This window comes from Capra hircus (assembly GCF_001704415.2).
Source record: "Capra hircus breed San Clemente chromosome X unlocalized genomic scaffold, ASM170441v1, whole genome shotgun sequence".
Lineage (NCBI taxonomy): Eukaryota > Metazoa > Chordata > Mammalia > Artiodactyla > Bovidae > Capra > Capra hircus.
In genome coordinates, this window is record NW_017189517.1 from 31,049,012 (window position 1) to 31,074,914 (window position 25,903).

Genomic DNA, 25,903 nt, shown 5'->3' on the forward strand with positions numbered 1-25,903 from the left:
AACATGGGGGTGGAGTCCAAGGATTGGCCAAAGGCATTGCCAAAAGCATCTCATTGATGGGCAGCATGAACTAGAATGCCCTGGGCAGCCAGTCCTTCCAGAAAACTTGTGGTTCAGGTGTTGCTTAAGGTTTTTCAGTTGCCCTCCTAGTTCACTCAGACAGGAATCTCCACCCAGAGAGTAGTCTCCACCAGAGAGGAGTCTCCACCCTGAGAGGAAGCTGGGCTAAGCTGGAGGAGGAAGGAGGGAATCAGTGGATGAGGGAGAAACTTAATCCAACTGCAGATCCCTGGTATTTGGCACGCTCTTGGCACTCTCTAAATGTTGCATTGAGTAGAATGAACAAATTGTGGAGTGGTTATGTTGCCATCTTACTGCGTGACCATAGCCAAGTGATTTAGTTCTTTATTTTATTGTAGTGATCACTAGCACCTATATTACATTGTGTAATTATAATTTCTTTGTAGTAATTGGAATAATTATGTTCTAGTCTCTTAGCAAGTTTGGTGACTATAATACAGTATTGTTTTCTATATTCACTGTACTGTGCATTAGATCTCAAGGTCTTATTTAATATTTGTTGCAAGTTTGTATCCTTAACATCTGTCCTATTTCCTCACCCCCAGCCCCTGGTAACCATTTTATTCTATTTTTTTTTTATGATTTTGGCTTTTATAGATTTCACATGCAGAGTTCAGTTCTTTACACCTATTTCCCTATGGCTAAAGTGAGGATAATTTTATCTACTTTCAGAGATGGTTTTGTTCATGAAATGACAAAGTCTACTTGAACCTGATTTATGAAAACAATGCCCAACAAGTGTAAGTGATAAAACATGAGGAAGCTGCTTTGTTAACTTCCTCCTCCCTCTCATTTCAGTAGCTAAAATTCAGGGCAAGTTTTTTCACTGACCATCTTCTATTAAAAATAGAGACAAACTTAAAGAAATGAGATTCTACACATCTCATGGAATGCTAAGCTATTTTCATTTTGAATGTAATAGAAAAAATGGTGGTTCTTATAGACATTTCTGTCTTTCCTGAAATTCCCCATATAAGAGGAGGGTGCTTACCCCTGGAGTAGTTAATCTCTAGGGTGGTGTCTAGCCTGGGGACTCCAGAGAGAGTGTCATGTGTGCTAAGTCACTTCAGTCATGTCTGACTCTTTGCGACCCATGGACTGTAGCCCTCTAGGCTCCTCTGTGCATGGGATTCTCCAGGCAAGAATACTGGAGTGGGTTGTCATGCCCTCCTCCAAGGGATCTTCCTGACCCAGGGATCGAACCGGTGTCTCTTAAGTCTCATGCATTGGCAGGTGGGTTCTTTACCACTAGCACCACCTGGAGGGAGACAAGCTCTAAAAAGTCCCCAAGGGCAGGTCCTCAGCTTCACTTGGCTTTGTTCCCTTATCCAGAGTCCTGGAGGGGGTCTAGTAGGCTCACAGAAAAAAGGCTCAATTGTGAACCAGTTGTCTATACATCTGACCACCATGAGGTGGCAGTAAAGTCAGGTGGATTTCTTTTCTCTGCCGCTTTTCCGGTCCTGCCTCTGGTCCTCCGATCAAAGAACATTATTCACGCTTCATTTCTTTGTTTCCGTTTTCTTCCACTCGATTTCCCTCTATAAACCTCAACATTGGCTTTCTTTGTTCTCCTCACCTTTAATGAGTGTTTGTCTTTCCCTGCTACTCAAGGATTATACTGTATCCTAAACCTTCGTTTAAAATCAGAAACCATTTTTTAATTCAGTTCAGTTCAGTCACTCAGTCTTGTCCAGCTCTTTGCGACCCCATGGACGCACGCCAGGCCTCCCTGTCCATCACCAACTCTCGGAGTTTACTCAAACTCATGTCCATTGAGTCGGTGATACCATCCAACCATCTCATGCTCTGTCGTCCCCTTCTCCTCCTGGCTTCAATCTTCCCCAGCATTAGGGTATTTTTTCAAATGAGTCAGTTCTTCACATCGTGGCCAAAGTATTGAAATTTCAGGTTCAGCATTAGTTCTTCCAATGAATATTCAGGACTGATTTCCTTTAGAATGGACTGGTTGGATCTCCTTGTAGTCCAAGGGACTCTCAAGAGTCTTCTCCAACACCACAGTTCAGAAGCATCAATTCTTTGGCACTCAGCTTTCTTTATAGTCCAACTCGCACATCCATACATGACTACTGGAAAAACCATAGCTTTGACTAGACAGACATTTTTTTGGCAAAGTAATGTCTCTGCTTTTTAATATGCTGTATAGGTTCGTCATGATTTTTCTTCCAAGGAGCAAGCGTCTTTTAATTTCATGGTTGCAGTCACCATCTGCAGTGATTCTGGAGCCCGAAAAAATAGTTTCTCACTGTCTCCATTGTTTCCCCATCTGTTTGCCATGAAGTGACGGGAGAAATATCAATAACCTCAGATATGCAGATGACACCACCCTTGTGGCAGAAAGTGAAGGGGAACTAAAAAGCCTATTGATGAAAGTGAAAGTGGAGAGTGAAAAAGTTGGCCTAAAGCTCAACATTCCGAAAACGAAGATCATGGCATCTGGTCCCATCACTTCATGGGAAATAGATGGGGAAACAGTGGAAACAGTGTCAGACTTTATTTTTTTGGGCTCCAAAATCACTGCAAATGGTGACTGCTGCCATGAAATTCAAAGACGCTTACTCTTTGGAAGAAAAGTTATGACCAACCTAGACAGCATATTAAAAAGCAGAGACATTGCTTTGCCGACTAAGGTCCGTCTAGTCAAGGCTATGGTTTTTCCTGTGGTCATGTATGGATGTGAGAGTTGGACTGTGAAGAAGGCTGAGCGCTGAAGAATTGATGCTTTTGAACTGTGGTGTTGGAGAAGACTCTTGAGAGTCCCTTGGACTGCAAGGAGATTCAACCAATCCATTCTGAAGGAGATCAGCCCTGGAATTTCTTTGGAAGGAATGATGCTAAAGCTGAAACTCCAGTCCTTTGGCCACCTCATGTGAAGAGTTGACTCATTGGAAAAGACTCTGATGCTGCGAGGGATTGGGGGCAGGAGGAGAAGGGGACGACAGAGGATGAGATGGCTGGATGGCATCACTGACTCAATGGACGTGAGTCTGAGTGAACTCCGGGAGTTGGTGATGGACAGGGAGGCTTGGCGTGCTGCGATTCTTGGGGTCGCAAAGAGTCGAACACGACTGAGCGACTGAACTGATGGGACCAGATGCCATGATCTTAGTTTTCTGAATGTTTAGTTTTAAGCCAATTTTTTCACTCTCCTCTCTCATTTTCAACAAGAGGCTCTTTAGCTCTTCTTCGCTTTCTGCCATAAGGTTGCTGTCATCTGCATATCTAAGGTTATTGATATTCCTCCTGGCAATCTTGATTCCAGCTTATGCTTCAGCCAGCCCAGCATTTCTCATGATGTACTCTGCATATAAGGTAAATAAGCAGGGTAACAATATACAGCCTTGATGTACTCCTTTCCTGATTTGGAACCAGTCTGTTGTTCCATGTCCAGTTCTAACTGTTGCTTCCTGACCTGCATATAGATTTCTCAAGAGGCAGGTTAGGTGGTCAGGTGGTATAATTTTTTAATTAGGAGTGTTAATACTGCAGCAACCATTTCACTGGGTTCTTGTGATAAAATGAAATTATATACCTAAAACATTTAGTACAGTGTCTCCACTCAGCAAATGTTAACGATAACTGCTATTATTATATGTTAGACTGACCCAGAAGGAATTTTTTTAAAGTAAAATTAAATGTGTTTCAAAGGCGGGAAACAGAAAGAAAACCGGGGACAACTTCTGCACATGCTAAAATCAATTCTCTGGCTAAGATAATGATACAGGGGTGAAAATATATGTCTGTGTATTGTGTCATATGACTTTCCAAACCATCTTCTTCAAGCCCCATCCAGGTGAACTGGAAAGAATTGTGTACAAATGTATCTTTCAGATGAAAGCCCCTACGACTGCACGGAGCATACTGTAGATTCTCAATAAATGTTGATTCCCTCCTACTTTTTACCTGAAAGCTCTGAATATGATCTGGTTCAGGTGATTCCCCAGTGCACTGTACATCAGAATCATTTGGGCCCTCACCCAAAGATAACAATTCTGTACGTCTGGAGTAGAGCCTAGGAATCTGTTCTGTAAAGCTCTTCCTAGACACTTTTGGGAACTAGTGAATTAATTGAAAATTGTTCAGCTGAGAGAAAACAGAGCTGAGAAGTATTGATCATTCTAGGTGCCATGCTAAGTGCTTTATGTGTGTCATCTCATTTGATCTGCACAGCTGCTCTGAGAGCTAGGTGGTGTCACTTCTATTTTCCCCATGGGGGACCTGAAACTCAGAAAGGTTAAATGCCTTGCCTAGAGATTCGGTAAATGACAGGGCATGGTTTCAAACACAGTTCCTTGTAATCCTCATCCCAGGCCCTTCTCCCTGTACCACAGACTTGCCAAGCACACGTGGGCCTGGTCCTGTCTCTACCCTCTGACCAAGTGAAAATCTTGGTCAAACACTTCATCTGGCTGCTCATTTCCTTCCTTGATAACAATATTCCTGCCTCTGACTTGGACTTGATGAATGAACAAACAGAAGAGAATTAAATGAGATAATGGATGGAAAAACTAGCTTGTAAAGTGCAATACACATATTGTATTATTTGTGGCATTGGTTATTGTTTAGTCTCTAAGTCCTGTCTGACTCTTTTGTGACTCCATGGACTGTAGTCTACCAGGCTCTGCTGTCCATGGAATTTCCCAGGCAAGAATACTGGACTGGGTTGCCTTTTCCTCCTTCAGGGGATCTTCCCAAACCGGGGATCGAACCTGTGTCTCCTGCATTAGCAGGCGGATTCTTTACCAATGAGCCACCTGGGAGACAAGGCATTGGTTATTGCTCAGGGATCCTGGATCTCAGGAAAGTGTGTATGGCCTATATCTATTGACCAATGGAACCTGGAAGGAAATAGATGATACACAAAGCTGGCATTGCTGGTATGGCATAAAGTCAATAGCTGGAATGAGGGTGCATTCACTCCAGAGTTCTGAGGTAGGTCAGCTTGCCAGATCTGGCTTTTTAGCACTTATAAGTATTTGAATATTATGTCAAAAATAGACAACAGTCACTCAATAAGCATATTCTGGACACTTACTGTATACAAGATGCTGAATGGAGCACTGTACATAATTCACAGAACTCAAGATTACAGTTTTCAAGGAGCTTGTAGTTTATTTGAGGAGACATGATATATATATTTGAGGAGACATGATATATATATATCATATATATATTTATATAAATATATATATTTATATATATATAAAACAATGGCTATCTAATGAATATGACCACAGTAATGCAGTAATGTCAACCCCAAACTATAAGGATGCCGGTCATCAGAAGGAATAAATACTGCTAGCAATGTTATACAGTGAGAACCCCATAATCTATCTTCTTTCCCTTAGTATCAGTTGTTATCTGGATTACAGAAAACAGCCCCTGACTTTCTCTCTCTCTATTCCTCAAGATACTGCACACGACTGCCCTGATCTGTCTCCCGTTCTGTGTTCAAAAGTGATGTTTCCAAGCTGCAAATCTGATGTCATTCTCACTAATTGGCAATGGTTTCCCCACTGCCTTAAGGATAAACCCTAGATTCCTTTACATGGTCCATAGGGACCCCGACCATCATTTCCATCGCCACCCAAGTTTCTCTTGCCCAGCCACCCTGAAAATACCATGTTCTTTCAAACTTTGGCAACCTTGCATGTGTTCTGCCCTTTGATCAAAAGTACCCTTCTCACCTTCCTCACCTTGTTGTTGTTGTTCAGTTGCTCAGTCGTATCAGTCTTTGTGACCCCATAGACTGTGGCATGCGAGGCTTCCCTGTCCTTCACAATCTTCCAGATTTGCTTAAACCTATGTCCATTGAGTTGATGATGCCATACAACCATCTCATCCTCTGTCGTCCCCTTCTCCTCCTGCCTTCTATCTTTTCCAGCATCAGGGTCATTTTCAGTGAGTCGGCTCTTTGCATCAGGTGGCTAAAGTATTGGAGCTTCAATTCAGCATTAGTCCTTCCAATTAATATTCAGGGTTGATTTCCTTTAGGATTAACTATTTTGATTTTCTTGCAGTCCAAGGGACTCTCAAGAGTCTTCTCCAACACCACAGTTTGAAAACATCAGTTATTCAGTGCTCAGCCTCCTTTGTGGTCCAACTCTCACATCCATAGCTGACTACTGGAAAAACCATAGCTTTGACTATACAGACCTTTGTTGGCAAAGTAATATTTCTGCTTTTTAATATGCTGTATAGATTGGTCAGAGCTTTTCTTCCAAGGAGCAAGCATCTTTTCATTTCATGGCTGCAGTCACCATCTGCAGTGATTTTGGAGCCCCCCCAAAATAAAGTCTGTCACTGTCTCCATTGTTTCCCCATCTATTTGCCATAAAGTGATGGGACCAGATGCCATGATCTTTGTTTTTTGAATGTTGAGTTTTAAGTCAGCCTTTTCACTCTTGACTTGTTCACCTTCATCAAGAGGCTCTTTAGTTCCTCTTTGCTTTCTGCCATAAGGATGGTGTCATCTGCATATTTGAAGTTATTGATATTTCTCCCAACAATTTTGATTCCAGAGTGTGCTACATCTAGCCCTAAGCAGGGTGACAGTATACAGGCTTGATGTACTCCTTTCCCAATTTGGAATCAGTCCGTTGTTCCATGTCTGGTTCTGACTATTGCTTCTTGACCCGCACACAGATTTCCAGAAGGCAGGTAAGGTGGTCTGGTATTCCCATCTCTTTATGAATTTTCCACAGTTTTTTTTGATACACACAGTCAAAGGCTTTAGTGTAGTCAATGAAGCAGAAGTAGATGTTTTTCTGGAATTCTCTTGCTTATTTTATGATCCAATGGATGTTGGCAATTTGATCTCTGGTTCCTCTGCCTTTTGTAAATCCAGCTTGAACATCCAGAAGTTCCCAGTTCATATACTGTTGAAGCCAAGCTTGGAGGATTTTTAGCATGACCTCGCGAACATGTGAAATGAGTGCAATTGTGTGGTAGTTTGAGGATTCTTTGGCATTGCCTTTCTTTGGGATTGGAATGAAAACTGACCTTTTCCAGTCCTGTGGCCACTGCTGAGTTTTCCAAATTTGCTGGCATATTGAGTGCAGCACTTTCACACAATATCATCTTTTAGGATTTGAAATAGCTCAGCTGTAATTCCATCACCTCCACTAGCTTTGTTTGTAGTGATGCTTATTAAGGCCCACTTGACTTCACATTCCAGGATTTCTGGCTCTAGGTGAATGATCATATCATTGTGGTTATCTGGGCCATTAAGATCTTTTTTGTATAGCTCTTCTGTGTATTCTTGCCACCTCTTCTTAATCTCTTCTGCTTCTGTTAGGTCCACAGCATCTCTGTTGTTTATTATGCCCATCTTTGCATGAAATGTTCCCTTGGTATCTCTAATTTTCTTGAAGAAATCTCTAGTCTTTCCCATTCTCTATTTCTTCACATAGTTCACTTAAGAAGGCTTTCTTATTTCTCATTGCTATTCTTTGGAACTCTGTATTCAATGGGCATATCTTTCCTTTCCTCCTTTGCCTTTCATTTCTCTTCTTTCCTCAGCTATTTGTAAGGCCTCGTCAGTCAACCATTTGTCTTTTTGAATTTCTTTTTGGGGATGATTTTCATCACTGCCTCCTGAACAATGTTATGAACTTCTGTCCACAGTTCTTCAGGCACTCTGTCAGATCAAATCTCTTGAATCTATTTGTCACCTCCAGTTATAATCATAAGGGATTTGATATAGGTCATACCTGAATGGCCTAGTGGTTTTCTCTACTTTTTTCAATTTGAATCTGGATTTTGCAATAAGGAGTTCATGATCTGAGCCACTGTCAGCTCCTGGTCTTCCTCACCTACCTTTTTATTTTTCTTGAAAACACCCTGCCCCCTTCAAACTGGATTTGACCCCCCTAATCTGTACCCCTTTGTCACTCTATTTCATAACACTCATCACACTAATACTGTATTTCCTTGTTCTACATCTGTCTCTGGTACCCTTTTACTCATCTGATTTGTTGATCTTGCATATGTGAGAACAACATGTTTAAAGAGCTTAACACAGTGCCTGGCACATTGAGGCATTTGACCAATATTAGCTATTTATATTCCAGTTGCAGAACTAATTAGCTGAGAAAACTCAGGTGGATACAAGAAGAGGTCTATTGAGCAGATGTTAGAGAAGAGGGGCTAATTTTTCATTCATAGAGGTCAAATATCCTACAGAGCTCATACTGAGTTAGAGGTCCAACACTTCCTTAGCTGTTTTTTTAAATTAAAAAAAAATAAAACCTGTCTCTTGGGGAGAGTACGTGTCTTAGTCTGTTTGGGCTGCTATGAGAGATACCAAAGACTGGGTAGCTTATAAATAACAGAATGTTTTTCTCTCAGTTCTGGAGGCTGGCCAGTCTAGGATCAATGTGTCATCAGATTCAGTGTCTGGTAAGGAAATGCTTCCTTATTTGGTACATGACCATCCTTTTACTGTATTTCACATGGCAGAAGGGGGCAAGGGAGCTCTCCTCCTTTATGAGAAGACTAATTCCATTCATTAAGGGTTTGTCCTCATGACCTGATCACCTCCCAAAGGTTCCAACTCCAAAGGCCATCACACTGAGCGTTAGCATTTAACATAGGAATTTGGGGGACACAGACTTTTAGTCTATAGTAATTCCCAAAGTTCTTGTGAGAAGCTGCTCCAAGTGTGCTGTGTGAGCTCGATTGTTTCAGTCATGTCCAAATCTTTGCAGCCCCATGGACTATAACCCGCCAGGCTACTCTGTCCATGAGATTTCCCAGGCAAGAATACTGGCATGGGTTGCTATGTCCATCTCCAGGGGATCTTCCCAACCCAGGAATCAAACCCGAGTCTCCCGCAGTTCCTGCATTGGCAGGGAATTTTTTTTTACACTGAGCCTCCTGTGAACCCTAAGTGTAGTTGGCGGAGTATACAAAGGACAACACAGAGTGACATGGAGGTCTTTTCAGGGGCAAGTAGGGGGTCAATCTTGGTAAAGACCCAGTAGCATAATTTATATTGGTCTGAGACATAATTCCTTCTTCTCACCCCCAGTGGAATAAAAAACATGAACAGAGTAGCTGGACCTTAGGCTAGTGATGCCAGAAATGATGTAAATAGGAAAAGCAGGCTGGCAAAGTATGAGGATAGATGAGAATCAAATGCTCGGTAGTGTTGGGGAAGATTTCAATAGGACTCAATTTGTTTAGCAGAAGTTTGTGTAAAAACAAGAAAACAATCAACCAAATCTCTGTCACTGTGAAGACTTGATTCTACAGAGTGCTACCCTGACTTTCTAGAAAGTGCCCTGGTCTTCGCTTGCTTTTTAGAACATCAGGTTGGACCAAGATGGAGTTGGCAACTCAGAATGTCCTACCTCCCTGGCAGACCTGACTGAGCCAGCCAAATAGTGGCTATGGTAAAGCGTCTGTCTACAATGCGGGAGACCCAGGTTGGAGCCCTGGGTTGGGAAGATCCCCTGGAGAAGGAAATGGCAACCCACTCCAGGACTATTGCCTGGAAAATCCCATGGACAGAGGAGCCTGGTAGACTACAGTCCACGGGGTCGCAAAGAGTCAGACACGACTGAGCAACTTCACTACTCACAACACTAGCAATAATATGGTTACCTGAACTACTGAAGTTTTCAGAAGTTTTCTTGTTTATTTGTTTGATTTGCCTTCCTCTCTAACAAGGGAGCCTGAGAGGCTCCTGGAATCTTCCATAGGTTCTTGGCTTCCAATCTAAGCTCCTACTAATACTCATATTCAGTGAAGCAAGTGAGAAGAGAGCTATTCTCATGGCTTGGTTATCTTTTCACTGGGGGCTGTGGTGGGTGTGGGTACCTTTGAATTCACTGGCTTTGCTTTATCTTTGACAATTATGCATCTGTACTGAATCTAGCAGAGAAGGTTCTCTACTCATTTAACTTGGCCTTGCCGACATTAAAAATGTTTTTATGCTGCTACCTATGGCCTTCCCTGGTGGCTCAGATGGTAAAGAATCTGCCTGCAATGCAGGAGACCCACGTTCAATTCCTGGGTCAGGAAATCCCCTGCATAGGGAATGGGTATCCACTGTAGTATTCTTGCCTAGGGAATTCCATGGACAGAGGAGCCTGGTGAGCTACAGTCCATGGGATCATAAAGAGTCAGGCATGACTGAGCGACTAACACTTTCACTTTCATGGAGACCATGAAGTTAGCAGTATGCTTAGCACTAAATTCAGGTCCCCATGGAAAAAAAAAAAAACATGTTGAGGAAGCAAGTAACAACCTGCCCCCTTCCTCACTGCTTTCCTAGTCCACCAACCACACACACCAAGCAGCAACTGGGGCAGTGGGTTGGAGATTTGGTCTCATAAGCTTAGAGGGTGCTGCAGTGATGGAGAGAGTACCTGTTTTTCCTGAGCTGAGTCTGCTTTGAAAAAATAGGACCCTCAAGAGGAAGAGGTCTGTTGAAGATCTCAACTCAGTGTGCGTTGTGTTCTCAAGTGTTCTGCTCTCCTCCTAATGTTCTCTCAACAAACTCCCCCTGCCTTTCTTCTCATACTCTTCCACCTTCCCCTTTAGTCTCATTGTCTTATTTAGTCTCACTGCCTCCTTTGATCTCTCTCTAGGCCTTCTCCTCTCAAACTACTCCTTGGAATTCCAAAGGAAACTTGGGTATCTCTCTGTAGCTGAGGGTCTTTCCCTCAGGGCCAGTGTAGGCAGCCTGATTTGATATGATGAAGGCTGTGAAAGCCCCAGACATCCTGTGTAGCTCATATCTATGCCATCCCTCTGCTCTGGGTACTGAGGATGAGAGCTATGCTGGTTCCCACTGCAGGTCCTTTGACATCCTGCAGTCACTCCTTCCCTTATTTTGCCTACCTAAGGCTTGAGCAGTGTTTTTCACATTTCTTGGTTATTGGACTAAATTGGACCAAAAAAAAAAAAACCCACAACAAACAACAGCTGTTAATATGGTTCTCTTTACATTCTTCATCAACCACTTCCCAACATTGTGACTCCATGAGTTGCTGGAATTCGTATTTTCTCTTTGCACAGGATTTCAGTCCTCTCTCTACACCCTGGAGCTGCTTATATTTTCAAAGCAAATTTCTTCCTTCTTCCCCTACCTTAAGGCTTGCCTCCATAAGCTTCTCCTCTACCACACTAATATCTAGGTCTTCTTCCCACTGATCTCAAGTCATAAGCAAGTCTTTTCCTGAAGCATTAGCTCTCAGAACTTGACTTTTGCCAACTCTTGTGTCAAATCAAGGGCTTCCCAGGTGGCACTTGTCATAAAGAACCGGACCTGCCAATGCAGGAGACATGAGATGTGGTTCAATCCCTGGGTTGGGAAGATCCCCTGGAGTAGGAAATGGCACCCCACTTCAGTATTGTTGCCTGGAAAATTCCATAGGCAGAGGAGCTTGGTGAGCTACAGTCTATGGGGCTGTAAAGAGTTGGACACCATTGAGCACATATGCACGTGTAAACAAAGAAGGCAATGGCACCCCACTCCAGTGCCCTTGCCTGGAAAATCCCATGGACAGAGGAGCCTGGTAGGCTGCAATCCATAGGGTCGCTAAGAGTCGGACACAACTGGGCGACTTCACTTTCACTTTCCACTTTCATACATTGGAGAAGGAAATGGCAACCCACTCCAGTGTTCTTGCCTGGAGAATCCCAGGGACAGGGGAGCCTGGTGGGCTGCCGTCTATGTGGTCACTCAGAGTCAGACATGACTGAAGCGACTTAGCAGCAGCAGCAGCAGCACGTGTGAAATCAAAACTTAATGTATCTATAAATTCCATTCCATTTCATTTAGCCCTCATCAGTTTTCAAGGTGTTAGTGGTTGCTGTATTCTTTCTATATCTCTGCTTCTCTGTCTCCTCCTCCAGCCTTTTAGGAGTCTAGCATCTGATCCAATGATTCTAAAAGGGAAGACTTGAGAAACTGAAAAGACAGACTTCCCTCAGTCTTTCTCTCTCATTTTATTAAGACTTTAATAAATAAGTTTTAGTTCACAGCAACATTGAGGGGAAGGAACAGAGATTTTCTATATACTATCTACTCCCACACATGCATAGTTTCCCCCATTATCAACACCCCTACCAGAGTGGTACATTTGTTACAACTGATGAAGCTACACTGACACAACATAATCACCCAGAGCCCATGTTTGAACACTATGGTTCATTCCTAGTATTGTACCTTCTATGAGTTTGGGCAAATGTATAATGATGTGCATCCATCATTATTTTGGGTTGGCCAGAAAGTTCATTTGGGAAAACATCTTCCAGAAAAAGAATGAACATTTTGGCCAACCCAATAGTATCCTACAGAGTATTTCACTGCTCTGTCTTCTGTTATTAAAAAAAGCATAGACATTACTTTACTGACAAAGGCCTGTCTAGTCAAAGCTATGGTTTTTCAAGTAGTCATGTATGGATGTGAGAGCTGGACTATAAAGAAAGCTGAGTGCCAAATAATTGATGCTTTTTAACTGTGGTGTTGGAGAAGACTCCTGAGAGTGCTGTGGAATGCAAGGAGATGCAACCAGTCCATCCTAAAGGAAATTAGTCCTGAATATTCATTGGAAGGGCTGATGTTGACGCTGAAACTCCAATACTTTGGCCACCTGATGCGAAGAATGGACTCATTTGAAAAGACCCTGATGCTGGGAAAGAGTGAAGGCAGGAAGAGAAGTGTACGACAGAGGATGAGTTTGTTGGATGGCATCACTGACTCAATGGACATGAGTTTGAGTAAACTCTGGGAGTTGGTGATGGACAGGGAAGCCTGGCATGCTGTGGTCCATGGGGTTGCAAAGAGTTGGACACGACTGATTGATTGAACTGAACTGAACTAAGCAATCCTCTGTACTCTGCCTAGTCATTCCCACACTCCTGCAACTCATGGCAACCACTAATCCTTTTACTGTCTCCATCTTTTTTCCTTTTCCAGAAGGTCATATAGTTGAAATTGTACACTATGTAGTTTTTGGGGAATGGCTTCTTTCACTTAGTGATATACATTTAAGGTTTTCCCACATCTTTTCATGGCTTGAAAACTCATTTCTTTTCAGCACTGAATAATAGTTCATTGTCGGGATGTATCACAGTTTACTCATCCATTTACCTAATACAGGACATCTTGTTTGCTTCCAAGTTTTGGCAATGATGGATAAAGTTGCTGTAAACATCTGTGTGCAGGTTCTTCTGTGGCTGTAAGTTTTCAACTCCTTTGGGTAAATACCAAGTAGTGTGATTGCTGGATCATATGGTATGAATATGTTTAGTTTTGCAAGAAACTAACTATCTTCCAAAGTGGGCACATTCTCTTTTTATGCCTTTCTTCTCTTCCTCCAAGGAAGACTCTTTTCTTTGGATTACTTCACTGGTATTGTTGGCTTTCAAGCTGGAACTACAACCATGCCCCCTGCAGAGAAATATTCTCCATCAGACTCATTCCTACTCTTATTCCCAACTCTGACACCCACACCACTGTTGGGCCCCATGAAAAGCATTAGCTTATGGCTAACCCTTCCCACTTGCTCATCATGAACCATTGACATTTGGCCAGACACCAAGTCCCTGAAAAGCATAGGACTAGATCTCTAGGGAGGAGGGTCAGTTTAAGTAGCAGACAATGATGACTTGTTCTCTAAACAGTGGAGATGTAATAACATAACTTAATGCTGAATCAAAGGAAATAATCAAACTCCAAACCACTTTGATTTGCAGCTTGGAATAAAAGGCAACGTTTCTTGATTTAAATGTCAGGCCCACTGCTGAGTGATGATTTAATAACTCTTATGAGGGATCTTGTCACAGCAAATTCAACACTGGAATAGAATGACTCACAGAGAGGGTGTTAGAAATGATACAGAAGAGCCCAAAAAGAAACAGGCTTATCTCAAGGCTTATCTAGAAGCTTTGCATAAAGCTAATTTGCAGTTAGGACCTCTTCTCTCCCCCTATCCTGCCACCCAGTCTTTCATGTCACAGATAACTACACATGTATGTAGATACAATCCCCAGGTGTGATGTCAACTCACTGCAGTATTTTCTGGGGACACAGGTCCTTGAACAGTTCCAGCATGCAGGCTCAGTCCATGCATTCAGGCTGAAAGGCTAGGCACCTGTGAGCCTGGCTATTTCTGAAGGTGATCTCAAAAATTCATCTCGTCCTATTGCTCTATCTTTACAAAGGTACTTAATTATTTTCTCCCATTTTAAGAGTGAGAGAGCTGAGATCCTATAGGGTTAAGAGATTTCTTCAAAGACTCCAGTTTCTTGACTCTCAGGGAATCAGTAGATCCTTCTCAATACCATATGAGATCTCTGTCCTTGACCTTCCCCAGCTTCCCTGGGCTAGCACACTAGAATGCTCAAGGCTGACCAGGCCCCAGTTTCAGCCAGCTTGCCAGGTCAGTGAGGAACCATGCATAGCTGTTCTTAAGGAAGAAGAATCCATTCTTGGGTAATCTTTCAGTCATCAAGATTGATTTTGGAGGTAATACAAAGTATAAAATTGTGGTGTTTGCCTCGATGACAGTTGCTCAGTCTTGAAAATATGAACATTTTTGTCCAGATGATTTTTTGTGGTGGGAGGCTGCTTTGTGTATTGTTGGATGTGTTGCAGCATCCGTGGCCTCTGGTTAACTGGCCTCTGCCTATAGCACAGGATTACTTCCAATCCCTTTTACACAGAGCTTTTAGGTTAATCTCCCAAAATGTAATTCTAACTCAGTGGTTCTTAATACCTCCATCCTGGGGACATGGCCAAGTCTGTCAATATTTTTGGTTTTCACAGTTCAGTGGAGCAGGGATAAGTTGAAGACATCTAGTAGGTAGAGGCCAGGGTGTTACAATTCACAGAACAACACTACCCACCCCCATTACAACAAAAGCCTAAGATGTCAATAGTGCCAAGGATGAGAAACTTTGTTCTATCGTATCATTATCTGTTCAGAAATTACCATTGTTCTCCACTCCTGGTGGAAAAGATGACAGAGTCATGATCCTTCCTTGTCTAGATTCAGCTCATTATTTGCCATCTACAGCTTCTTTTCTGAAATGACTCTGAATGGAGTGCTGTTTCCGAACCATGTGGTCTGCATTCTCACTTGTATAACTTTGCTCACCAACCTCTCCTCCTGCCCAGAATGCCCACTCCTCATGACTAAAGTCTTGTTGAAATGCTAGCTACTCTATAAAACCCTACCTGAACCTAAATCCTCTCAGCTACAAGTAATTCTTTCCCTGGATATTATGTACATTTTTTACTTGTATGTCTCTCAAAACATTTATCATATTCATAATAGAATGGAAATTTTGAATTGGAAGCTGCCTTTAGAAATGTCTCCAGTAAAATTCCCTTCACTTTAGTAAAAGGAAATTGAGACCAAGAACAGTGAATTAATTAGGTAAAGGTATCATGCGTGTGTGTGTGTGCTAAGTTGCTTCAGTCGTGTCCGACTCTTTGCAACCCTATGGACTACAGCCCGCCAGGCCCCTCTCTCCATGGGATTCTACAGGAAAGAATACTGGAGTGGGTTGCCATGCCCTCCTCCAGGGGATCTTCCTGACATCTCTTGCATTGGCAGGTGGGTTCTTTACCACTAGCGCCATCTGGGAAGCCCAAAGGTATCATACTTTCTCATAAAACTTGGGCCATAATAACTTGTATTGTTGATTCCACTCTCCTGACATGGTTGAAACGGATAATCATGGACTTAGTCCTGGCATTCAAATTTCAACTCTGATGCTTTAAAAGTTGGTAAAGTAATTAACTTTCTGAGATTATTAAATCTTCAGCTTTAAATGGAAATAATCATGGCTGTTGTGAGAATCAAATGAGATGTTGTATTCAAAATGTATGGCACATAGTAGATACTTGATAAATATTTGTCAGATGAATAGAAGGATCAACTGTAGTTTAAGAAATAGAATTTAGGGATTGGTGATGTTCCATGGGGCTTCACTAAAAGGTGATTGGAGGTAAAGTGTGGTAGCTTATTCCCACGGCTTCCTACTTTTACATCCTTCCACAGAAAACACGAGTTCTTCTGTAGGCCATGAGACCAGTGTCCAAGCTTTCTGTGGAGTATGTGAATAATGACAGCATCTCTCAACTTGGAAATGTAGTTCTTAAAAGGTTTGCTCTTTCCCCTCGTTTGCAATGCTGATGTTGTAACCTCTCTGTTCCCTCAGGTAGATAACAGGTAGGATTGTTGGGAGAGGATTGGATAGGAGATATATTTCTTCTATTTCTCTTTTATTTCCTGTGTGATAGCAGCCTTGGGCTTAGATGCTGTTCGGTGGCTTAACTGGCATCTCTGTGAGAGGAAATTCTGCACTTCAGGTGGCCATGGGGGCACTTGGGTGTTGGCTTTTAGCCCAGGGATACCTGGTTCTGACTTGGCTTCAGTAAGGTTTATTAAGACCTTTCTAGCTAGCTCTTCACTCTGGAGCTGCCCACTGTGTCAGCTTTCTTCCTGCTTAGGGCTTTGGAGTAATGGCATGCTATGCATTTATTCCTTTCATTTACAGAAACAAGTCTTTCCCTGGCCCCAGGGTGCATGGACCTAATAGAAAAAGCTCTGCCCCTCCAATGGGGGTGGGAGTGACCAGACAGGAAACTGAAGCAGCAGCTTGAGACTTCTGATGCCTGCCTAGACTAGATTGGAAGGATTGCAGAGAGGAGGAAACTCTCCAACAGTGGACACTCCACAAAGCTGGCTCCTGCCTACTCTGTCATGTGAGCACAGGAGATTTTCATTTGAGGGGTTAGGAAAGAAGCTCTGGTGAGTGAGTCTACTGCAAATTGACACAGGATCCCCCTCTGTACGGTTTACAGATTAAGAGTCCTGGAAGAGGCTTTTGGGAGGATGAGAAAAACAATAGAGGGCAGAGAACCAGATTGAAAGTAAATATACTTGATCTAGATCCCTGCTTGTACCTGCTGTTTCTGAGAGGGTTTCTAAAGGCTTTAAATTGAGCCTCAAATTCCTGTCTGTGAAATAGGTACAATATAGCCTGTAGCCTTCCTTGTAAGGATGGCAAAATTGGAAGGTTTGCCCTTCTCTAGAATTTTCACTCTGTGAAACCCTAAGTATATAAAACCTCCTACTTTTACTGAGTGACTGAGTGAATGAAAAAGTGTGTGTCTAAAGGAAAGTGTGACAAGGTTGGAGTGGGGGATCCAGATCTATTGTCTGCTTGCCTCAAGATGTTATTTTTCACTTTACTCTTCCTAGAGTTCTACTGTCATTGTTCATGTTGCAATTACTCAGAAAGTTGGATTCCTTTCTTCTCTTTCACATTCAGAGTTGAGCTCTGAAGAATGATTGAACATTGACTACACAGAGTGGTGGGAAGTGTATATGTATGTATGCACATGCACTAAGCATTTTAGGCAAAAGGAACAGAATACGCTTATGCCTTATAGCACATTCCAGAAACAAATAAAATCGCTGGTTTTGTCATTTTAATTCAAATTTTAAGTCATAGTTTTGGGTGTTGAGGGTTGAAAATGCAAATATATCTATCTTTGAAGTATTGTTAGGCTAAATCATACTGAGCATCCACTGTTGACAGAGCATGGGAGGCATTATCAAAAAAGAAACAAATACATTTACTCTATTGAGCCAACAATCTGGAATGAGGTAAAGAGTAAATGAAAAATACATGATCTGAAAATATTTATTCCAACATTTTGTCTAACAGATATACTTATGTAAGTGGTGTATAGATAAATTCCTGGAGGGCTACCTGGTTGAGGTGACTTGAGCTCACTGGGGTTAGCCAGGGAAGATTTCCTGGTGGTGCTGAATCCTGAAGAGTATTTTTAGGAAGATATGAATTGGTGAATAAAAGGAAAGAAGCTGTTTATAGCAAGAGAGACAGCATGAGTGATGCCTTGGTGGTAGAAAGATTATTTCTAAGGTGGGAAATTAGGGATAAATTATCCTGGCCCTAATGGAAAAGCAAAGAAGCCTAACTTGGGGGTATCTTAGACTCTTTATATAACATGCCAACCAGACAATAAAAACAAAGAAAATTAAGAGTCAGTGGGAACCATGTGAAAATAAATAATTGGTTATTCAAAAATAAATTGTCATGAGGGGAGATCGATCAAGATGGTGAAGTGAGAGGACTTGGGGACCACATCCCCCCATAAAAACATCAAAAATGTATTATGTGTGGAACAAGTCTCACTGAAAATCATCTGGAAACTGGCAGAAGGACTCCTGCACAAGCAAGTCTATATGAAAGATACATACGTAATTTGATAGGAAGGAAGAAAAGGACCTGAGTCCCTGGGAAGGGAGAATGCAAGGATGGAGACAGTGAGAGTTACAGATTGGGTCCCCAGTCCTGGGGTCCTATGTATAGGAGACAAGCCTTTTGGCTGGTTGGAAAACCACAGGGATTATTGAAGAGTGGTGGAGTAGGGTTGTGGGATGCCTGAACTCTGCTCATGTGCTTGTGTACACATGCTTGCTTGCTCCCTAGGCAGGGCATAGAGAGCTCTTCTCTGGTGACTGCCCAGTTTCCCATGAATGTCTTGCTGTGCCCCAGCCCAAACCAAGAAAATGCTCTAGCCCTACTCACTCCACATCACAATGCAGCACTGGATCTGGGGCAGCCACAACCAAGGAGACGACTCAACCATGGGATACAGAGGTGATCGGGTCCTAGGGCAAAGTCTCGGTAGAATAGCAGTGGCTATCATGGGTGCTTATTCAAGCAGTGTATCAGAAGCAGCCTAGACCTCTGAGGATTCCACTATAGCTCAATCCCCAATTTACACTGAGAATTCACATGGGCCCTGCCTGCCTTGCGATATGGCATGGTAACATGGGTGGCAGAGGTTGGAACAGTAGTCAGCTATGAGGAACAAAGGGATCTTGCATCTGAGGCTTTGTCTGAGCAGAGAGGAAACAGTTTCAGTCATCCATATAGGCAGCTTATTGGAGACAGTTTGAATCACTGTCTGCAGCTGACTTGAGCAGAGAGGCCCCCTTACTTTAGCACTCTCCATCTCTGGGACAAGGGTCCTGGTTTAGGGAGAGGGGAAAATACATGCATAAAGGCAACAGAGTCAGCTTGAGCTCAGACTTCAGAGCTTTTCCTCCAGCAAGATGGGATCAGATCCAATCCTTGACAGGGTGGTAACAGCCACTGAGCAGAAGTCCCACCTCACACTGGCTCCAGCTCTAGCCCCTCCATTTCCAGCCCAAACACATGGAAGTGAAACAACATGCTACTAAAAAATCAATGAGTCAATGAAGAAACCAAAGAGGAAATTAGAAAATACTCGAGACAAATGAAAATTGAAACACAACACATCGAAATCTATGAGATTCAGCAAAAGCAGTTCTAAGAGAGAAGTTTATAACAACAAAGGCCTTCCTTAAGAAAAAAATAAATCTTGAATAAACAACCTAAGGAATTAGAAAAGAAGAAGAAGAAGAAGAACAACAACAACAACAACAACAAAAACAAAGTCAGTAGAAGAAAGAAAATAAAGATCAGAGAGAAAATAAAGATAAAAAATAGAAAAGATCAATGAAACCAAGATCTGTTTTTTAAAAAGATAAACAAAATTGATAACCTTTCACCTAGCATCACCTATAAGAAAAGAGAGAAGGCCCAAGTAAACAAAATAAGAAATGAAAGAGGAGAAATAATAACCGCTACCACAGAGATACAGAAAATAATGAGAATACTAGGAATAGTTATATGCCAACAAATTAGGCAGACTAGAAGAAAGAAAATTTCTAGAAACATAGACTCTGCCAAGATTGGATCAAGGAGAAATAGATAATTTGAACCAACTGATCACTAGTAGTCAAATTGAGTTTGTAATTTCAAAAATACTCCCTGTAAACAAAAATCCAGAACTAGATGGCTTTATATGGGAATTCTACCAAACATATGAAAAGATGATACTTACCCTTCTGAAACTATTCAAAAAAAAATTGAAGAGGAAGGAATACTCCCAGATTTATTCTATGAGGCCACCATTACTCTTCCCTGGTGGCTCAGATGGTAAAGAATCCGCCTGCAATGCAAAAGATCTGGGTTTGATCCCTGGGTCAAGAAGATCCCCTGGAGAAGGGAATGGCTACCTACTCCAGTATTCTTACTTGGAGCATTCCATGAATAGAGGAGCCTGGCAGGCTACAGTCCATGGAGCTGCAGAGTCAGATGCAACTGAACAACTAACACTTTCATTTTACCATTACTCTTATTCCAAAAGCAAACAAAGATACTGCAAAAACAGAAAATTACAGGCTAATATGTTTGATGAATATAGATGAAAACATCCTCAACAAAATATTAGCAAACCAAATTCAACAAAATATAAAAAGTATCATATACCATGATCAAGTGGGATTTATTCCAGTGAAGCAAGAATGCTTCAGTATTTACAAATCAATGGGATACACAGATTAATAAAATAAAAAGTCACATGATTATTACATGATTAATAGATGCAGGAAAAATTTTTTGACAAAATTCAATATCCATTCATGATAAAAACCCTCATCACAATGGGTATAGAGTGAATGTATCTGAGTATAATAAAGACCAGTTATAGCAAACCTACAGCTAACTTATGCTCACTCAACAGTGAAAAGCTGAAATCCTTTCCTCTAAATTCAGGAATATGAGAGTGATGCCCAATCTTGCCATTTCTATTTAATACGGTATTGGCAATGCTAGCCATAGTAACTAGACAAGAAAAAGAAAAAGCATCCAAATAGAAATGAAGAAGTAAAACTGTCACTTTTTACAGATGACACGATACAACATATAAATAAACCTAAAGTATTCACCAAAAAACTATTAGAACTAATAAATAAATTCTGTAGCATTGCAGGATATAAGATTAATATACAGAAGTCTGTTGCTTTCCTATACATTGCTAATGAACTATCAGAAAAATAAAGTTAAAAAAATCCACTTTAAAACTGCATCAAAAAGAATAAAATTCTTAGGAACAGACTTAACCAAAGAGGTGAAAAACCTATACTCTGAAAGCTGTAAAACATTGATGAAGGAAACTGAAGTGATAGAAAGAAATGGAAAAGCTAGTTCATGCTCTTGGATTAGGAGACTTAATATTGCTAAAATGGTATACAACAGAAAGAAAGAAGTCTACAAATTAATGCAATTCCTCAGTTCAGTTCAGTCGCTCAGTCATGTCCGACTCTTTGTGACCCCATGAATTGCAGCACGCCAGGCCTCCCTGTCCATCATCAACTCCCGGAGTTCACTCAGACTCACGTCCATCAAGTCAGTGATGCCATCCAGCCATCTCATCCTCGGTTGTCCCCTTCTCCTCCTGCCCCCAATCCCTCCCAGCATCAGTCTTTTCCAATGAGTCAACTCTTCGCATGAGGTGGCCAAAGTATTGGAGTTTCAGCTTTAGCATCATTCCTTCCAAAGAAATCCCAGGGCTGATCTCCTTCAGAATGGACTGGTTGTATCTCCTTGCAGTCCAAGGGACTCTCAAGGGTCTTCTCCAACACCACAGTTCAAAAGCATCAATTCTTTGGTGCTCAGCCTTCTTCAGTCTAACTCTCACATCCATACATGACCACAGGAAAAACCATAGCCTTGACTAGACGGACCTTAGTCAGCAAAGCAATGTCTCTGCTTTTTAATATGCTGTCTAGGTTGGTCATAACTTTTCTTCCAAAGAGTAAGCATCTTTTAATCCCTAAATATCAAAACCCTAACCCTAATAAAATACTCATAATATTTGTCACCAAGCTAGAACAAATAATCCTAAAATTCATGTAGAACCATAAAATACTCAAAATTGCCAAAGCAATCTTGAGAAAAAAAAGAACAACTAGAGGTATAACCCTTCCGGATTTCAGACTATACTACAAAGCTACAATAATCAAAATAGCATAGTACTGGCACAAAAACAGACAGATTAATAGAACAGAATAGAGTGCCCAGAAATAAACCTACACACTATGGTCAATTAATTCATGACAAAGGAGACAAGAATATACAACAGAGAAAAAAACAGTCTTTCCAATAAGTGGTGCCTGAAAAATTGGGCAGCTATGTATAAAGCCATAATATTTCTTCATACCACATACAAAAATAAACTCAAAATAGATTAAGAATCTAAATGTAAGACCCCAAACCACAAAATTGCTAGGAAAGAACATAGGCAGAACACTCTTTGACATAAATTGTAGCATTGCCTTTTTTGGGTGTCTGTCTTCCAAGGCAAAAGAAATCAAAGCAATAATAAGCAAATGGGACCTAATTAAACTTAAAAGCTTTTGCACAGCAAAAATAAACTATCAACAAAATAAAAAGAGAACCTGTGAAATGGAGGAAAATGCTTGCAAATAACATGACCTACTATGATTAATACCCAAAATATTAAAAAATAGCTCATACAAGTTAATATTGTAAAAACAAACAACCAATTTAAAATTGGACAGAAGATGGTGTTGGGGGGGGAGGAGGGAGGGGGGTTCAGGATGGGGAACACGTGTACACCTGTGGCAGATTCATGTTGATGTGTGGCAAAACCAATACAATATTGTAAAGTAAAAAAATAATAATAATAATAAATAAATAAAAATAAAATAAAATATACAGTACTATATGTAAAATAGATAACCAACAAGGACCTACTTTATGGCACAGGGAACTATAGTCAGTACCTTCTAATGACCTATGATGGAAAATAATCTAAAAGACTATTTATACATATAAAACTGAATCACTTTGCTGTATACCTGAAACTAATATGACATTGTAAATCAACTATATTTCAATAAAAAAATAAATAAAATTGGACAGAAGATATGAATAGAGATTTTCCCAAAGAAGATATACAGATGGCCAACAGGTACATGAAAAGGTACTCAATATTACTAATTATCATAAATTCAAGTCAAACCAATGAGAGATCACCTCACGCATGTCAGAATGGTTATCATCAAAAAGCCTACAAATAACAAATGTTGGTAAGGACATGGAGAAAAGGGAACACTGTACATTGTTGGTGGGAATATCAATTGCTGTAGACATTATGGAAAACTGTTTGGAGAGTCCTCATAAAATGACTGTATGATCTAACAATTCCACTCCTGTGTATAGATCAAGAAAACATGAAAACACTAATTCAAAAAGATACATGCATCCCAATGTTCATAACAGGATTATTTACAATAAAAAGCATATGAAAGCAACCCAAATGTCCATCAACAGATGAAAGGATAAAGAAGATGTGGTGTATACATATATATATATATATATGTGTATATATATATATAAGTTTGTTCAGGTTTTTCCATATGATGTTATGGAAAAACCCAAACAAACATTTTGGCCAACCCAATGCAATGGACTATTACTCTGTCATAAAAATATTGATAATGTAATTCTTCCATTTGCAGCTATATGAATGGATCTAGAGAATATTATGCTTAGTGATTTGTCAAACAGAGAAAGACAAGTGCTGTATGATATCACGTATATGTGGAATTTAAAAATATAGTACAAACGAATGTATATGGCAAAATAGAAACAGATTCACTGATATAGAATAGAAACTTCATTGCAGTGGGACTAGGAAAGGGGGGCATGACAAGATAGGGGTATAGGATTAAGAGATACACACTACTGTGTATAAAATAGAGAAGTAACAAGGATATATTGTATAGCACAGTGAATTATAGCCATTGCCTTATAATAAATTTTAATGGAAGTGTAATCTGTAAGAGCTTCCCTGGCTCAGGTGGTAAAGAATCTGCCTGCAATGCGGGAGACCTGGGCTCAATCCCTGGGTTTGGGTTCAATCCTTGAACTGGAAAGATCCCCGGGAGAAGGGAATGGCAACCCACTCCAGTATTCTTGCCTGGAGAATCCCATGGACAGAGAAGCCTGTTGGGCTACAGTCCATGGGGTCTCAAAGAATCGGACATGATTGAGTGACTAACACTATAATTTGTAAAAGTACTGAACCACAATGCTGTACATGTAAAACTAATATAATCTTGTAAATCAACTATACTTCAATTAATACATGTAAATTGCCCTGAAAATCAGTCTTGACATCACCACTGACTGACTATAGTCAGGACTTGCTTTCTATAGGACTGTGATATAGGTGAAAGCCGCTTTTTTTTTTCCCTCAGGATTCCTTTGCCATTTTGTATTACTGGGCATCTACTCCAATTTCTGGAGTCCTATTTGCTTAAGCACTTGATTTCAGCAGTTACTTATTACTCTGATCCCTTGTGATATAATAGCTCTCTTTCTTTGGGCATTGACTTTTTCTGATGGATCTCTGAAAAAACTCAAATACTTCAAAGGAAAGAATCTACCTGTGCTAGAATAAATGATGGGTGGGGTGGATGTTTGTGAACAGGTGACTTTTCCCATTATCCTTCAGACTGAAACTACCCCTTAGAAGATTGGCCTTGATTCCAGTGCATATTTCCTCCCTGGATGTTGAAAGATTAGGTTAGAATAGAGACACATGGCATGGAGCAAGTAATTTGATTTTGCCTGCAAATTTCCCCATGATACAGGATATAGTTCTTTGAAAACAGTTCATGCAGTGTAGTATATCAGTGTGGTTAAAAGTGCGAAGCTGCAGAGTTAGGATGAGCAAGTATTTACATCCTGATTCTACCACTTCCTATCTGTGTGATTTTCCACAAACCTGTGCCTAGGTTGCCTCATCTTGTATAAAATAGGTAGGGATAATAAGAGTACCTAACTCCTATAGTTACTATTATGTTCATTGAGATATATGTTTGAAGAATTTAACATAGTTCTTGACACTTGATCAAGTTGTTCTTGTCATCATTGTCATTAGCATCACCACCACTGCCGTTACCCACACCACCCCCATTCTGTTACAGATGTGTAACAAAATAACATTTTATAACCTCTTGCTAAAGCTAATACCAGCCATCAGCAAAGGAAGAAAGAGAAAAGAGTGAGCCTAGTCTCATTCACTGTTCCCTACTCTCACTTTAACCTGAACATCTCCAAGAGAATGTATGAGAAGACAATCTAACCCTTATGTCTCTATCCCTGTTTCCACAGGTACCTGTCGGCTTGGCTGGGCCTATTACTGTGCTGGAGGTGGCGCAGCTGCAGCCATGTTGATTTGCACCTGGCTCTCTTGCTTTGCTGGAAGAAACCCCAAGCCTGTCATGTTGGTGGAGAGCATCATGAGGAACACCAATTCTTATACCATGGAGCTTGACCACTGCCTCAAACCTTGAGATTTGGCAGAATTGGAGAGGGTGGGAAAGAGGAGGGAAGGGAGCCTTGAAAGGAAGTACTAAGACTAGGCCAGTTGCTACCCACTTGCCAGTCATGTAACACAGTGTTTGTATGCTTTTTAACTCATCATTCATTTTCACTTTGCCTTAAATCAGTGGGTCAGTGGCTATTTACAAAATTCACCAAGGACAATAATTCTCTCAAATGTTTATCTAGCTGGTGAGTACCCACTGGCCTCCAAGTCCCAAAGTGCCCTTTAATACAAAATAATAAGAAAGATCCTCAGTTGAAAGCTGTACAATCAAGCAGTTCTTCAGAATTCTGCATCTTCTGTCACTTACCCCAAAGCTTAAAGGTTGGGTAAAAACACTTATGGGCTTTCCAGGTGGCTCAGCAGTAAAGAATCCACATGCAATGCAGGAGACATGGGTTTAATCATCCCTGAATTGGGAATATTTCCCTGGAGAATGGCATGGCAATCAACTCCAGTATTCTTGCCTAGGAGATCCCATGGACAAAGGAGGCTGGCAGGCTGCAGTCCATAGGG

The 25,903-nt window shown here is 41.1% G+C and overlaps 1 protein-coding gene across 1 annotated transcript in view; it reads left to right on the forward strand.

Moving 5' to 3' along the window:
• The window catches only part of LHFPL1 (lipoma HMGIC fusion partner-like 1), a 48,269-nt gene extending 22,914 nt beyond the window's left edge, over positions 1–25,355 (forward strand). The window contains exon 3 of the mRNA XM_005700257.2: positions 25,174–25,355. Coding sequence (XP_005700314.1) covers positions 25,174–25,355 — 182 coding nt within the window. The remainder of the gene's footprint in view (positions 1–25,173) is intronic.
• Positions 25,356–25,903: the final 548 nt, after the last annotated feature.